The sequence below is a fragment of the Sinohyriopsis cumingii genome, chromosome 15 (assembly GCF_028554795.1).
Source record: "Sinohyriopsis cumingii isolate HCF-2022 chromosome 15, ASM2855479v2, whole genome shotgun sequence".
NCBI classification, from domain to species: domain Eukaryota; kingdom Metazoa; phylum Mollusca; class Bivalvia; order Unionida; family Unionidae; genus Sinohyriopsis; species Sinohyriopsis cumingii.
The window spans coordinates 106,239,690-106,257,887 of NC_142975.1; the positions used below are offsets into that span (position 1 = coordinate 106,239,690).

At 33.5% G+C, this 18,198-nt stretch overlaps 1 protein-coding gene across 1 annotated transcript in view; it reads right to left on the minus strand.

Annotated features, from left to right (window-relative positions):
- Positions 1 to 2,157: 2,157 nt before the first annotated feature.
- The window catches only part of LOC149782426 (protein turtle-like), a 49,082-nt gene continuing 33,041 nt past the window's right edge, over positions 2,158 to 18,198 (minus strand). Inside the window, exons 6-10 of the mRNA XM_089934874.1 lie at positions 16,040 to 16,372; positions 13,252 to 13,551; positions 10,496 to 10,606; positions 8,590 to 8,614; positions 2,158 to 4,458 (exon numbers count right to left, since the gene is read on the minus strand). Of these exons, the coding sequence (XP_089791000.1) occupies positions 4,332 to 4,458; positions 8,590 to 8,614; positions 10,496 to 10,606; positions 13,252 to 13,551; positions 16,040 to 16,372 (896 nt within the window). The 3' untranslated portion in view covers positions 2,158 to 4,331. The remainder of the gene's footprint in view (positions 4,459 to 8,589; positions 8,615 to 10,495; positions 10,607 to 13,251; positions 13,552 to 16,039; positions 16,373 to 18,198) is intronic.

Below are 18,198 nucleotides of genomic sequence, written 5' to 3' on the forward strand. Positions count from 1 at the left end.
AGTTTTGTTACATTTGTCATCCAATCAGTCATAAGTAAAAAAAAATTTTGAAGAAAATGTTCCAATATTTAAACAAAAATACTTTTAATTCAGTCCCCACATTTTGCCTTCAACTTGACAACGTAGCAAAATATTGACAGATGTGTGTACAATTTTCACTCTGCAATCTTTATGTAATAGTTTTAACACTGGGAAAAAACCTTGGCCAAGAAATCGGTAAGATAGAAAACCAAAATTATAAAAATTCAAAATTCTACTTGGTTTTCATACAGGCCAAATTCTGTCAAGAAAATGTAACAGATAAATTGAAGTTAGTTAGTGCAAGCGTTGACAAATTAGTAACATTTGTTACATAAAACATCTGACTTGATTCAGAATTTGTTTGAAATACAAGCTTTCTCACAGAACATTGCTTATCGATTTTAGTTAGAATTTAAATTTAGCATAAATACAATTTTTTTAACTAACTCTGGGCTTCATACAACATTTAGAAAGGATATGTTTTTGACATTGTTGAAAGTCGGTTCATTGTTTTTAAGTGTGCGTATTTGTTCTTCATTCTGTCCTGCATGCTATTTTTTTCTTTCACTCCATGTGCATCAATACTGCCAGGGTTGTAAGAAGTATGAGAGTAGTAATGGCAGAGTTGTTTACAAAGAGGGTAGTAAGGGGCTTATTGAGGGTCAATTGATTTTAATATATTTATAGGTTCAACATACGTTGATAGAGAGAGACTGAAAATGTATTGAATAGTAAATATGTGGCTTTGATATTACAAAACTGGATGCTGAATAGTAGTAGATCAATAGGAAATGCATAGTCAAATTGTACGAACACACATTATGGTGGTTTAATGTTAAATTCCTATCGTTATTGTAATCACCCATCTCCTTAGAGTTATAAACGTCTTTCTAACAATATATCCCATTTGACCTTTAAATCCCAGAGCAGGACGTTCTGATGTTAATTTTAGAATAGATGCAATAATCTACAGAACATGTTTGACACGGGATTCCACCCCTGGCGCTCAAGTGGCATGCTATGCTACTATTAATATACTTTAATTTATTGTATGATATAATAGTATCGTACAAGAAATATTCACTATTTGGTTTATTGCATAACCTAATATGTCTAGTCCATTTGTATCAATTGTATCATTTAATCAACAATTAACATTGAGCTCTTCCTAAGGTGTATTCGTTGCCCTTATGAGTCTGTTTTGCCCACAAACAATTGGTTATGAAGGTGCTGCTTGTAATACTACATAGTTTCGTAAAGTAAAGTGAATGCAACCAATTATTATACTCTTTTCACATGACGATACGCATGTCGTCCTAACGCATCAATGCATTACTTTATACATGTACCATGTACAGTGATGGAACGGTAGTTCAAATTAGTATGGACATGATATTTTACAGGTTGTTTTGGGCAATTTCAAGACAGGATGGAGAAAGAAGACACTATCTTTTATTTCTATGGAAAAAGAGCCCATATCCAACTATGCAAGTCTTTGAAGCGCTTTTATAACGGGGCATGATTAACACAATCAGTGTTTAAAATTGTGTACGTTATTGCTTTGTGTTGTTTTTTAGATGCATTGTATTGTATATACGTTAACAAATTCGATGCAATCTTTCAGTGTTCAAATAAAGGGTGCCACTTAAAATACCCGTAAACTTTGACCGTTTTATAAATTATTTGCACTTTTCATGTCAGTACCATATCCTACCACTCATTGTGAGGTTGATTATGTCTTTCTCAATGACTCATTTTTGTTCGGATTTATTTTAAATTGTGTTAGTTTTTCATATTTGCATATTAATACGAGCAATTTAGAAAATTGACATTTCCTTATCGTTAACAATGCTTATCGCTTATGCACCTTCTTTCTGAAATACATGGTAATGTTGACAATAATTGCTTCTGTAATCTAGTATTGGCCAATAAGCCTAAGCACGTCAAGGCGATGCATTTTACTTACATGGGAGGGATGAGAGTTGCAAAGGTCGCTGTTAGGGAAGGATAGAGCTATCATGTTTGTTAAACTATGTAACATGCATGTAAAATTCACAGCTTCTTTGCATGATACTGTGTTAGGGATACGAAGACTTAGGTGAGTGGTTGCTGTTTGAAATTACAGAAATATGAAACGAGAGTTAATTAATTTATTGTTACACGTGCAGCAGAATATTGTTACAGGGAAAAAATACTTTAAAATAGCACTTATTAATATTCTATCGCAGTCCGGGTAAATAATAAAGGATTTATTTTTGGTGTCTCACTTTCGTATCTCAGCCCACATTTCCTGATACATTTTCGGTGTCTCTTTTGTTTTCCAGCCCACATTTTCTGATACATTTTCGGTGTCTCATTTTTGTATCCCAGCCCACATTTTCTGATACATTTTCGGTGTCTCACTTTTGTATCCCAGCCCACATTTTCTGATACATCTTCCGTGTCTCAATTTGTATCACAGTCCATATTTCCTGATACATCTTCAGTGTCTCACTTTTGTATCCCAGCCCACACCCTAACCGAAACCCTTAACCATAAGCCATCACTCTAATCCTAATCCAAAACCTAACCCTATCAAACATTGTTACTATACCCAAGCCCTAGCAGACGTTAGTACATAATCTTAATTATACAGAGCGTTATAAATTGTACAGATATACATAAAAGTAGTGTTTTTTATCTTAATGGTAATAACCATGTATAGCTCGTGTGTCAATTGGGAAAATTATAACATATACCAGACCGCTGCATTTATCTTTGTTGCTTTACTCTTTTCACGTATTTTATTTTCGTTGTCATTAAAAATTATAAATTAATTCCCAATGTCGACAATTGTCACAAAATATTTTCACAAAATTAAAAAAAAAATAAAAAAAACGGAAAGAATGAAACCTGCTTGATAGAATACACGTGTCTTGGATTTTATAGCAGCCAGTATATTGCTCATATTAAGTAATTATAACATAATAAATCTAAATCAATGGCCGTTGGATTATACATCCATTAAGACCGCGAACAGAATGTGAGCCCTAGGAAGAATTCTCAAGTATACACATGTGAAGTACACCCTTCTCCCGACTGTTGTGTGCCCGAGTAATTATTGTTGTAGTTGCCCTACCCTGTCCGCGGCCCTCATACCCATGATTAACTTTTCGACAAGCACGTAGGAATTGATGGAATACGGATACGTATCAGCAATTTACCAACATGTGCTTCTTATAACATATTCACGCAATCTAAATGTCTTAACAATACAAATATGAAACCATTCAGCAATGATATATTCATGTTAAGGTCTCACTGAAGTTAAAGTCAGCAGTTTACATATTCATGTTATGGTCATATCTAAAGTTAAGGTCACCAGCGATATATTCATGTCTAGGTCATATGTGAAATTAGTCAGCAGTGATATATTCATGTTTAAGTCATATCTGAAGTTAAGGTCAGCACCGATATTCATGTCTAGGTCATATCTTAAGTAAGCGGTGATATATTAATGTTACGGTCATATCTGAAGTCATCAGTGATATATTCATGTTCAAGTCATATCTGAAGTTAAAGTTAGCAGTGATATATGCATGTCAAGGTCATGTAAGAAATTAATGTCAGCAGTGATATATTCATGTCTAGGTCATATTTGAAGTTAGTAGTGATATATTCATGCTTACGTCATATATGAAGTTAAAGTCAGCAGTGATACATTCATGTCTAGGTCAGATCTGAAGTCAGCAGTGATATATTCATGTAAGGTCATATCTGAAGTTACAACCAGTAGTGATATATTCATGTTTAAGTTATATCTGAAGTCAGCAGTGATATATTCATGTTTAAGTCGTATCTGAAGTCAGCAGTGATATATTCATGTTTAAGTCGTATCTGAAGTCAGCAGTGATATATTCATGTTCAAGTCGTATCTGAAGTTAAAGTCAGCAATAACATATTCACGTCTAGGTCATATCTGAAGTTAAAGTCAGCATAAATATATTCATGTTTAAGTCATACCTGAAGTCAGCAGTGATATATTAATGTTTAAGTCATATCTCAAGCTAAAATCAGCAGTAACATATTCACGTTTAGGTCATATCTGAAGTTAAAGCTAGCAGAGATATATGCATGTTTAAGTCATATCTGAAGTTAATGTCTGTAGAGATATATTCATGTTCAAGACATATCTGAAGTTAAAGGCAGCTGTGATTCACAGCATGAAACTGATTAAACTATTTTTAAAATGTGCTTTGAATGCATTATATCCATTGATTATCAGCGTTCATTTTAGATCTTAACAGAGTTCATCTATTCCTCATCATATGTCATATACGGTCGTATATAGGTTTCTCCATGCTGTCGTGCTGAAGCTCTTCGTAATGAGAAGGTGCGGGGGAGGAGCTGACTCTAGTATTAGCATATGTTTGCATGTCTGTGGTCATATCAGCCTCACTGCAACATAAATGAACTTCAAGATATTACATTTAAATGTTTATGTAGCAGCTGATGAAAGCTAAGTTTGGTGATGTTTGTACAGCAGATCTATCTAAAACGAATACTTACTTATACGTCATTGTTAGCCAGATAAACACTGCAAAGGAAACTATATGTATGCCTTTATCAACATACAGGGACACACACACAGTTATGTGTATATATATATATATATATATATATATATATATATATATATATATATATATATATATATATATATATATATATATATATATATATATATATATGTGTGTGTGTGTGTGTGTGTGTGTGTGTGTGTGTGTATATATATATATATATAATACTGCATTTGAAACAAATATATCCCTTTGAGAAAGAGTTTCATTATGTTTTACTTTCTTTTATTAGGGTATATACATTTGCAACGAAACAGATAACCATTTCCTGGGGTATTCGCTTGTGTTGATTATTATGTCCTTTTAAGTGTCAATAACCTTACTTAGATCGAAATATTGGACTACTATAATTATCGCGCCATTATGAACTATAAATGCATGTATGTATGTACTTATGCATATAGGTACGTACGTATCTTTGCATGCATATTCATGTATGGATGCATTTACAAATGATAAAGGTTATTTTGGTTATATTTGATAGTTATGTTAATTTGAACATAATGATTTATACAATATCGTATTCTTCTGAAGGACGACATGTATTTGGTAGCTACTGAAAACATAATTTCTTTACTCGTTATACAGTAAACCATCTTTACTATCATTACGTTGTTATCGTCACTATTCAACCTTTTCTACCAAGGTATGTGCATAAATGCAGTCCTTTTAATGTTTTTATAATGTAGCATGTTATCTTCCATCTTTAAAGGATTTTGTTGAATGCTTTACTAAGAAATTAGACATCGACTTCATCAGTACGACAAATATACTATCATGGTCACATATTTTTGAGTAACAAAAAGAAACCCAAGAAAATTTTAAGTCTGAAATACATTCATATTACGATATACCAGTCTTGGCATTGTTAAGTTATTTGAATATTTCAACATTCAGATATAGTATTTGACATTGTTTACAAAATCGTGATTTCAAATGTTCTCAAGTGGTATTTTAAATATTAATGTGTATGTTATCTTACTAGGAAGATAATTAAATACGTACCTGGTGTTATTGTGCACGGACTAAAGTGGGGGTGTCTGCAGGGGTAATCGGCTATTTTTTTGAGGCAGTACGTCCAGTTTGCATTGTTTTTGTATTCTGGCACAGGTTTATTTATAAACAGCATGATTTCATGTACATAGACTGAACATCTAAATAACAATCCGGTATGTTCGTGCATATAACAAAATATAAAGCTAAGCTTGCCTAGAAAATGAGTTCACGTGCTGCTTAATCATTATATTCGACCCATGTTCAATCTTTTTCTAGGGTAAGATTATGCTCGTATAGGGTAGGGCACTAGTGCACGAGAGCTAGGCAACATAGTAACAGAAAGCATGTTATTGTAGTAAATTGATATATCAAGCAAGACCAATACAAATAACAACTAATAACTTTAACTGGTGAGAAAGGATTAATTATTACACAGCAAATTGTTGAGAATGAACTAACCCTTCATGCTGAATATTCAGATGGTTTATTAATAAATCATGGCCACTTTATAAACATGTTCATGTACTGTTTTCTATACAGCTTTAATCGTAAACAAAATGTCATGTACGTTTTATGATTTTGGCAGTTAAGCGGCCGACACAAGTGCTAATAATGTTTTTGAACAGGTAAACAAAACTAATGGAAGAAAGAGAGAGATAGGTCATATAAAATGTTTGAGAAATATGTGTTAAAAAACACGATTTGCACCAAATATGTTGAAGATTAATGGCAAGCAGATACTGTTAAAAACATGGCATACATTTCAAAAATTATACATAACCGAAATTGAGCGTTTAAAGACTGAATAATGAAAACAACATTACTTGCAATTAAGTGCAGTATTATTTTGTAGATGGTATAATTGCTGGTAGCTTTGTGGCAATTTATTTATAAACAGTTAATTATGTTTACAAGGCAGTCAATAAGCAGCTACAGATAAAGTAGCACAAGAACTGAGTTCATCAATACAAACTCAAACAGCAAAAAAGTAGAAAGACTGTTTCTTAATTTAATGTTCACACATTATTAGACAATTGATATAGATTTCAATCTAATAAATGGTAGTTGATGAAAGATGCATATAATTAAAATAATCAACCATGCGTCAAATTGTTTGTGGTGTACAGTCGCATGTAGCATACTGTAAATGTATAGAGAAGTACGGGTGTTCAGAATGAACAGTAAGAAATGAAAATTCCAATTCTAGTCAATGACATTCCCGGTAAATTAAAACAAATTAGCAAGATGAACGATATGCTGTCCATAATGAACGTCAGTCAACATTATTTCCATTTTGTACCAGCTAAATGTTGTAAGAAGTCTTCAGGCGAAAAATTTATGACATTAATACTTTTCATTTAGAATGATTAACGATAACACGATAATGAAGATAGCTATTATAGCGGCCATAATGGACATCGTTTTCCTTTAGGACTGACCGGGAATTATAAGAAGACTTAGTCAAAATCCCATGTTTGTAAAAAATATCCATTCAGGCAAGTTAGCGATGACAAGATTTGCACGATGGACAGTATATTGGATTTATTTTAATTGATAACAATTAGACTAATACCAAGTTTATTTTATTGAACACTATATGTTTATATGGCCATTTATTCCGGAGGTGTGTTTTGGGTTTGGGTTTTAACATAGTTTTACATTATTTTACAGTCATATCTCTACGAAGTCTGCATTGTGGCAATTCCCATTAATGTCTAGCAACGGGGCATCATGCCCCAGACACGTATCAGGATGTCCTACCAAGTCGCATTATCCTAATACCAGGCCAACCAGTTGTAAAACTAACCTTTTAATGTTGAGCATTAAGTGAGCCTAGTGAGGCAGCTGTTAGCACCCTTTAAAAAGTCTTAGCTATGAATCAGTCAGGGGCAGACGCTCTAGCCACTGCGCAACCTGAGCAGTCCTAGTTCAGGTGGCGAAGCGATAACTTATTTCAAAACGGCCAATGAGGCGGCCATATTGTGTATCTGAGCTACATCATTTTCAATGTGGTACCAGGTGAACCGTGCGATCAGTGTATGCGAGGAGTGCCATTGCAGTCCACCAAAGAGTTTAGGAGGAGTAGCGAATGAATATGTGTGCAAACGGACAGATGGGCGACGTGAGGGCAATGGAGGCTGGACAAAAGCCTTCACAGAAGCTCTTGTGGACCCGGGGGAAGCCTAGTGGTCATAAGCGCTGATTTTTACCGATAACTGCCATCTTACTCTGTCCTCGTGAATTCGAGTTTTGGTTGGGTATGTGAGAAGCTGGCTATTAACTTCCCCTACGTTGATGGTTCTTACCAGAGTTTTTGCGCTGAGTAATGGGGTTTAAAAATAATGTCTTGTAACCAGTAGAGTTAGCAAATATAACTTACATTATACATTACATAAGAACATTGACTCTTAAAGTGATTAGAGCTTAGAAAGCCTTTAAAAACGAAGTTTCCGTAAAGCAAATCTTTATTAGACTGCATAATATTGTTTCTGAAAAAGTCCTGATAATTTTTTTTCTTGTAAGTCAAGCAATGGCAATGTGTGTCCTGGTCTTGCAAATAACAACTTCACTGATTAATACTATATAGTTTTTCCGCGCCACAGTATTACTTGAATCGTTAGCAACGAAGTCGATGAGAAAAGCAAAGCCACATATGACATACGTGTTTCTGCCTGAAAAGCATTGGACAGTCTTCTAAGGTAGACTTGAGAGTATTTAATATTGACAGATTTCAAATCAAAGTGTACTTGTAGAGATTTATACAGAAAACACGATACATTTACTTTTATTGAGCGATATCATGTTCCTTTAGGTAATGTTCAGACTCACATTCCACTTTTAAATTTTTTTCAGGGACATATTTTCACTACCATTAAAAGTCTTTGCAACTATAACACAGTGAATATCGTTACAGTAGTAAAATGTTAAATTATTCACATTCTGAAACACTTACCTCGTGGAGTTGTGTTTTGATGTCGCTGCAAGTGAAAATACAATGTAAAGAAAACATTATAAAATTCATTAAAATGATTAGTATTATCTCTAAAATGATCTCTATATATGCTGAATTTTGTTTTGCTTCTTCCATGGATAATACCGATAGTATATTTTCATGCGATACGCATTAATATACAGTTATGTCCTACTTTATTTTACGGGGCATTTGACGAAAAAAGCATTATCAACTAATCGTGTCAGGAAAACATTGATTACAGACATGAACAAAGCAGTTGCATCAAATAACTTTCTAAGAGAGCTTGAAAGAGTTAGTTACAAATGATATAAGCCATATCGAAAGCATACTATCAAAACATATGTGGAAAATATGATAGAAAAAGAGAAATAATTTATGAAATAAAGATCATTAAAGTGAAATGTTGGATTTATTTTTTCTAGAAATGTTCACAAGAAAGTTTTTTCGTTAGGGTTAGGGATAATTCCTTCTATCGTGCATCTAAACCTATCGCTTCCATTTACAGCAGGAAGTTACAATATATATATATATATATATATATATATATATATATATATATATATATATATATATATATATTACTTTTAGAAGTTACTTTAAAAGGATTGCTATCAGAGTTGGAAAGAAATCCGATTCGCTAGAACTGTCAAGTGTAATTCAAAATAATGTATTTACTTGTATAAGGATCACATAATCTCTTTGCATACATCACTTAACGCTGTTCCTGGACTAGTGAATCTTGAACACATATATGTTTTATTGTTAGAAGTGTTCGAATTGATAGATACTACGTTTCGGCTTTCTGATTCAGTCGTTTTTCCATGAGGTTTGAAAGCTAATTGTTAACATACCATAATGAGCAAACGAAAACAAACCCAAAATACTAGTTATGCAATTTAGTCGCTGCCTTTTTTACTTATTAATCAGACCACGTATTTGACTGTTTGCATCTCTATTTTCAAAGGATGTTGCATTTGTTTTCTGATCTTTACGGCTGGTTAATTCGGATATTTAGGTTGATCATCTGTTTTTCTTGTCAAAGGGAATGACAGTTCTGTATTGTCTTTGAGTTTCTTAAATCTATCTAAAATTAGTCGGTTATAGAGTACGCAAATGACATAAAAATAACATTAAAACAGTATTTATCATTTTGTCCTTTCTGGAATATCATATGTGCATTCTTCATATTATTCAACTTCTCATGAAAGTCACCTATTATGGTTGCAGTGTATCCACTTTTTGATGTTTCACTAAGTCTGGTAATCTTAATCCTCTTATTAAATTATGTAGCAGGAGTTCTCACTAAATTACCTGTTACATGTTATATGACGTTGATGATTATAGCCTTGAGACATGCATTAATAAACATATGGATATCAACGTGACATAACGTATAAAATGATGTACTTGAGTTCTTGAGATCGGATCATTATTTATAGTATCAACATTAATCATTTGAGTTACGTTTCCAAAACTATTGTGCGCTCTTTCAATCTCCATACATATATGTATAAAAATCACTGGAAAATATTTTAACTCTGCTAAATAGTGTATAGATGTTTTTTCTTAACTAGATTGTAGCTGACGCACCGATCTTAGGACAAATACCTCGAAACGATATAATGAATCCATTCCATTTGATTCTTATGAAATTCTATTGGTTCTGCATGCTTAAATAACTTGTCATGTATTAGGCTTCCTAGCCAAAACTTATCATGGATCCAATGGAAAATTAATTTAAGTTCTCTGCGACTTTAAAAAACAATGCATGTCTCAAGTCTTGATATACAAACAAAAACGTTTACCTTTGAATTGTTCTTTTTAATAGTTTCTTTAATCCATTGTCATCATGAAAATTTCATAACATATAGCAAATTTTACTTACCAGTGATTCGATTCCGGATGATGATCACAGAAATGGTTCCAACAACTCCAAGAAAAAATCCCCCAAAACCAATTCCGAGGGAAGCACCGATATCAAGTGAAGATGCAGATTCTGTAAAACAATAATAAGGCGCACATCTGTAAGTAATGCTCAAAGTTAATATAATAAACTGTGAGTATTCCGTGTGCCACGAAAACGGTGCGTATCATGCTAAGGCAAACTCTGATATGAAGGAAAACTACAATGTTTCTACTTGAGATTGTTCTGAGTTTCTTTTCATATTATTACATATCTTTGTGATGTTTTCGAGAGATAAACATTATCAGACTTTTGTCTGAAACGAAGAAAACACTCAATGATTCATGTCACTCAGTGAGAATTATGTGTCGCCGTTTAATGTTGTATGTTTGATCATTATGAAATTACGAGTATATATGTTCTTATATTAGTGTGACCTTTAGTACTTTATCTAATATACATTCTCTACTTTGTCGTTGCTTGAACTAATTCGAATAATTAGCATTTACTTATTTATTGCACATTTGTTGCACATATCCTCGCAACAAGCAAACGATGAAAAAATGATTGTGCACATACGACATACTGTTATCATGTCATATACTGTAGTCAAGAAACAATACCACATAAACAGATGATATATTAAGTCTTTGCAAACACAAACAATCCAAGTTCAACCAAATATTAAATTTTCATTTATAATTAATGTTCCGAATAGACGTACTGCTACACATTAGAAGGCAACGAAAATAAAATCCATCACAAACGAATGTATGACAAAGTGTTAGGTTTTATCACTTTGCAAACACAAACAATCCAAGTTCAACCAAATATTAAATTTGCATTTATAATTAATGTTCCGAATAGACGTACTGCTACACATTAGAAGGCAACGAAAATAAAATCCATCACAAACGAATGTATGACAAAGTGTTAGGTTTTATCACTTTGTTGTGTTGCAACCCAGTACAATACTCAATTTTAAACCAGATTCAGCAACTTTGATATGGAACATAATGTGAAATTTCGGTACAATACGTTCTATAAGGTTGTACCAGTGCTGTTTGCTGGTGAAATTTCTACTTAAGGCACCTTTACACTTCCTTGTAAACTCTACCTCCGGAACAATAGGTAATTTCGTGCTGGACACAATACGATTTTGCTCTAAACAAATAACGGCGTTGATGTTATGCTTCTACTAGTTTGAATTGGATATTACAGTAACGCCATTGTAACGAGTAGCCAGATTCGCCTCTTGAAAGACACGAGAAACTAATGTGAGACTTATTTCTACACATAGTACAAAATATATAACTGTGTTCCATGTTACATTGATTCATTAATATTCGCAGTTTATTCATTTCACTTGATTCTGGTATGGCGGATATCAAATAAAATAGTATGATTCATTCATATGGGAAATCCTGCAGTAACAAGTTTCACCACTTTTTGTTTTAATCATGCTCAATAATTTGCTAATGAATAACAACTTATGACAGATTGATGATTCAGACAGCCGCACCAGTGCATGTAACGTTCCAATGTCAAGAGCTCAGTGAATGATGAAAAGCGATTGCCGTATTCTCTGAGCTTGCCAAATCGGTGATAATGTCACACTTGCAACACACCGGCATACAGGGGTGGAAACATTAACATAATTATCATCATTGTCAACGGCGAAAATAATGATGTTTGCACAATTGCAATGAGAAATGGAATACTGTCTGGGAAATAATCCATAAATATAATCAATGTGCTTGTTTTGGACATATATGATTAACATTATGTAAATAAACAACTATATTATTAAATATCAGATGTTCAACATGAGTCCAAATGTGGTTTTCAGAACATTAGCTATGGTCGTTGGGGATCACATTACCCCCACTGTGCTGACGAGAATGTGTCTTGTAATTTGTGGTCAATCGTGATTACATATAAGGATCCGAGCATTTCTTCATTTTCCCACAGAACTTAGTGGTAATATATAAAAAGAATAATGTCTTCATTAAATTGGTACAAAAACTACGCATTCGAAAGAGCTAAAGAATTTTTTCGGTCTTAAAAACAGTGTTTTGCGGCGTTTTCTTGTGCTTCGTGCTGCTAAATTGTGCATTTCATAGTCTGGCCATAATGATATGAGTGCAGATTTAGTATATATGTTGTTGCCAACTATATCGTATATATTTAAAATATCAAATTCATGATGGAAAATGTTTAATCAATTTGCAAGCTAACAGGTACATGGCAAAATATTTAGAAAACTATTATAACCCCCTCCGTTTCAATAGCGACTGGTTCTCTGGCTGCAAAAGACCTAGTGGTTAGATACCTAGACATGGACACAAGACATTAAAATTGCATCTATAGGAAGATTCAATGGTCAGCATCTACTTTCTTTGTTTCATTTTACTAACAACTTTTGAAACATGACTAATTATTTCACAATGTAACAATATATTGCGTTTTGCAAACAATTAATCATTCAATGCAAACTGAATTATGACCGTCAGCTGCAGCTGCAATTTTGAACTCAGAGGTTGATAAAAATGGCGATGATTTTAATGAATAGTCCTTGCTCAAAAGTAATCAGAACTCAGAAAGAGACAGATCTTGAATCGGGAGCGATGTTCGATTTACCTTTTCGTACCCTTGGGGAAAGACAGAGAGAGAGAGAGCGAGAGAGAGAGAGGGGGAGGGGGAAATAAGTGGTCATGATCAAACATTCGCTGGTTTACCTTTAAGTGTTCTTGTAACAAAATTAATGTCAGCAAAATCGCCACCTCCATTTACATTGAATGAGTATAATCTAAAATAGTAGACTGTATTGGATTTAAGCCCATTAATAGTTGCAGTAAACCATCCTTCGTTCTTCCCGGCGTTTATTAGAGACGCATTAGTCCATGTAATATTATCCATGCTGATCTGAACCACAAACGTTTGATCGAATCCCCTATGATCTCCAGATAGCCATTGAAGTGTAACCTGTTTCTCTTGAACATCTGTTACGTGAAAATTTGCTGGCGTCTCTGGTTCTCCTGCAATACAAACATACGTCTTATTTAGAACATGCCATTTTGGGGTTCATTCAAATATTTTATAGTACGAAATGAGTGGCAGCAAACAAATGCAATTAAAATGCACTTATTACGTTTATATCTATAAATAAAAGACTGACATTACCTATTTTTCATTAGAGAAAATCATATTCGTAATTCGTTCTCTGCTCGTTGGTGTCTTTATTAATGTCGTGAGCGAAATTCAAACAGAAAAAAGAAAGGAATACATAAAACTGCGGGAAAATTAATTGAACAGAACTTTTTGGAACAAGAAACTTTAATTAAACGTCCGCGTTCACAATATGGGATATTCACTAAGTTTTGGAAATATGTAACTTTTATCCCATGCTTGAGACGATCTGTCCCAAATTGAAAACGGTTAAGAATCCCGCTATTTAATGAACCTATTATTGACATCTGGTACAGAAATGTAACCCACTTCGCTTTGAACTGGAGTATTACAGAGTTCCATATACAATATTTAAAAGTAATTGTGTAAGAGTCTTAATACTTGTAGCAACTAATTATCAGCTGTGGCTTTAAAATTCAGATACCCTATCGTGTACGTTTCTCATAAAGGCAATTAAAAAGTTGATAATCTTTATGAATTGAATACGCGATATAAAACTCGACATGTTCGACATGACATAAATCTAAATAGGTTACTGAAATGGCACTCAGATCCATTGCATATGAGACCAGTATTATATGAGGCGCTTGCACTGTCAATTACTATTTTGATTAATATAGTTTTATTGATTGTTGGATATAAACCGTAGAACATTATTATTTTTTTTTCTTTCCGTACAATATTTTAAATATAACTTATTCAGGACCCGTCGTTTATTCTGAATCTAACAAGGTAAAATAGATGGATATCTGAAACGGCTGAAGATATTTTCTCAGAATATATTTTACAGAATCAAATATAACGCTACGAAATTTTACCATAAGGCGTATGACTTGATCAAATGCTTAAAGAAAAGCGTATTAAATAATAGCTGATATAGCCAATACAAACGATTTGACAATATCGACTGTTGCTCGATCTATAGTTAATTTTATAAAAGGTCTGGTAGAGGAGGATCCGAAGGTGGCAGTAGTTGTCATTCAGAAGGTCAGTATGATTTGTACATTGACAAAATCGCAGAAATTTTTATTACATGTTGGCAATTATTTATTTTGCTTAGCCCAAGATAAATAGGAACATTGCCCACAATTAGTGTAATGTATGATACTTTTATTTTGCAAACAGCTGGACAGGTTGTATGTTTCTTAGCCGAACGTGTATATGTTTATATACTGGATTACTAGATTGTGCTTCTTACACATACTGAAAATTTTTGTTTCTAACTGAAACATTACAGATGTGTCTAAAATGCCATAAACAATTGTCCACCTGATAATTTCGATTTATACATATGTCGCCATGAAAATATATTGGATAAAAATATTCTAATTCATTTTATAAGCAATGTAAATTCATATCATACAATTTGAAATTATTTTTAATTATAGCTTTGACAATATTTATTATTAAATGTTCTAAAACATGACTAAAATAGATGACTAGCCAGTATTGAAAACTGTTGTGTTTTGTGTACTGGTATTACGTATATAAGCGGAACTGGATGTGCAATATCAACAACATAACTCATTCGGTGAGGGGACCCAGAGTGGCAGAGTGGTCTAAAGCGCTCTCCGTTACAAATCACCGCCATCTCACCTCTGTCTGCGTGGGTTCGATTCTCGCATTCGGCCAACGTGGGTATGTGAAAAAGCTAGCCAGTACCTTCTCGTGGATCGGTGGTTCTTTCCGGAGTTTTCCCGGGTTCTTCCTCCACCATTAGTACTGACTGCCATGTCTAGCATATCGTGTGCTGAATAATGGCATTAAACCCACAACAACAACAATGATAACATTGACTGAGATAACTATGCCTGGATACCGGGTAATTTTATAAAGATGGATAGTTGGAAATCTTGTGCAGGTAAACATACCAATATTCTGGTGGAGGATGCTTCACAGACGCACAAACATACACACACACACACATATATATGTTGTGTTGGGGAGACAAGGAGCGAAATGTTTTTTTTTAAATATATATCTTGAACTGTATCCCAAGGAAGCAATAATCAAGTGGCAATGACAGAGTTGCAGCCATATGGACAATACAATCACACCACCAACCACTGGATTGATGGTTGATCCACCTGGACTATAATGACATGTCACGTGGGAAATCCATCGACAACATATATGACATTAACTTATCAAAGTTGACATGTCGCGCTATGCCCTTTTAAAAAGTGATACGATCTCATATTCTCCCACACTTATGTTGTCACGATGTCAATAACCAAGCAAATGGCTTGCAAGATCAGAAAACTTATTAATACAGTTATAAGGGATTTTATCCTTTATAAGTCAGACACTTATGTAATAGGACACATAACAATTTACCTGATGAAAACACAATACGTTGGGATGTGCTTCCAATATCATTGAGCAGGACAGCTGTATATTCGCCATAATCTGTTGTTTTAACTGTTCTGAAGTGGATAATCGCAATGTGTCCATTTAGCAAAACGTCTTTGCCGTAGAATGTGAAAATGTTGAGAAAAGATGACAGTGATATCAAAGTATCAGATGTATTTCTAACTTCCACATTATTTGCACCCCTGTAGAATTTAACTGTCGTTGTTGACGGATTGCTATAAAAAGGAATCTCAATTCTCGCCGATTTATTGATCATTCCGATAAACATGCTATTTTTGTTTTCTATGAAAGGGGTTCCTGAAATAAAAAAATAATATATAATAAAGTGTATACTCTATGTATTATTCAGTACAATATTTCGTTAGGCTGCTATGTTTTATCACCACCATGGAACCTATATGTAACTAACAAGACAACACTATTCGAAAAGTCAATCTAAATTTATGTCTTGGCAAACATAAGACGAATTTCCCTTTTTGGTACAAACACCCTATTTTTTACTTATCATTGTCCACCTCGTTCCTACAGCAAGACCTAATCAACTTTTTTTCGGGTGGGGGAGGAATTAGCGATTGATGAGTGTAATACCACATGGCAGAATGCATTCATCTTGATTGTGCTAAGAAAGACACCCGTTATGTACCTAATATATGTTTGCCCCATTTTGTTTTTTTTGTATTTTAATCCCACTAACAAAGAGAGGGACATGCGTATAGAGACATTTTCAATTTTATGGGGGAACGACAACTATAAATGGACAATGTATCCACGCATACACACACATGCACACTACTAACAGTTTGTCAGTACTAAAGAGCATGTTATTATATAAGAGCCACACTGTAATTTCTAGGGTAAAGCCTATGCATGACAAAGAAGAACATAATCTCATATATCTATTAGAATACAACGTTGACAAAGAAAGCCAGGATAGCAAAATATCTATGTTAAAAATAGATAAAAAAGAGGCGATTTGGAAATATATTACAGGAGCAGAAAATTAACAAATGATGATCTTGAATGCATTCATAGTAAGGGACTTATCATTATAATATTTCACGCACAAAATAGCAGTTATATTTTAGTTAATTTGCAAGAAATAATTGACAGTTTTAGAAGTAAAATGAACTTGACATTTTCAATTATAGCACATTTGTAGAACACATCTAGAGACAACACCGAAAATATAAATTCCAAGGTTAAGAAATTGGGCAAAAGTTAGATATAATTTTGCAATAGGAAAAACGCAATATTATTACTTCGTTAAGTTTCTACTATAGCAACCTTTGTTCCAACTTCGGCACATATGGTAAACGGTTTAGCAATACGTGGAGTAGGAACAAACGCTTTTGGTCGCACAGCATCTGTTTGTGATCAAGGCAGCATCGTGGATAAGAGCAAAAGCAAAAATTTATCACTGTGTATTTGGCTCGATAAATGCCTTTAACTATTTTCAGAGAACTACTATTAAATTTAAAAACAGGTTTAGATCTCTTTTCAATTTTGATGGACTATGTATTTTTTTTACTCTAGCATATATTGATCTGTATGCAAAGTTTATCAAAATAACGAGCATAATCGGACATTCTAAGTCATTTCCAAATTAAGAAAAGCAGCTCGAGTATTGGTACAAACGCATGTTATTAAAGGAATCAATATATTACTTTTGTTGCATCCTCCAACGAAAGTATACGTGTTATAACGATGTCACTTGATAATATCATGGTATTTGCACCATCATGTCACAGTGCAAATTTAAAAGCTTGTTCATCGGGCAAACGAACGTCACATTCAAACAACAGTATGCGTTTGAAAGTCACATAACACAATCATTTTACTCAATAACGATTCCCAGTAAATGTAGTATCCGTGTTATTGACTTCTGTAAACATGTGCATAGTCTTTAGTTTTCTTTACTGCAGATGATATTCGGAAGTTGTGAATTAAAATAATTCATCGAATGGACACAAATGAATACTGATGCATACAAATATTTTATGTTAACTAGATTTAACGATGATTTCAGTAATATCATGCCATGAGTTCGTATGATTCACATATAATATCATATTCGCTTGAAGTCAAATTTGCCAACTCACATATATAGAGTATTCAACCTAATG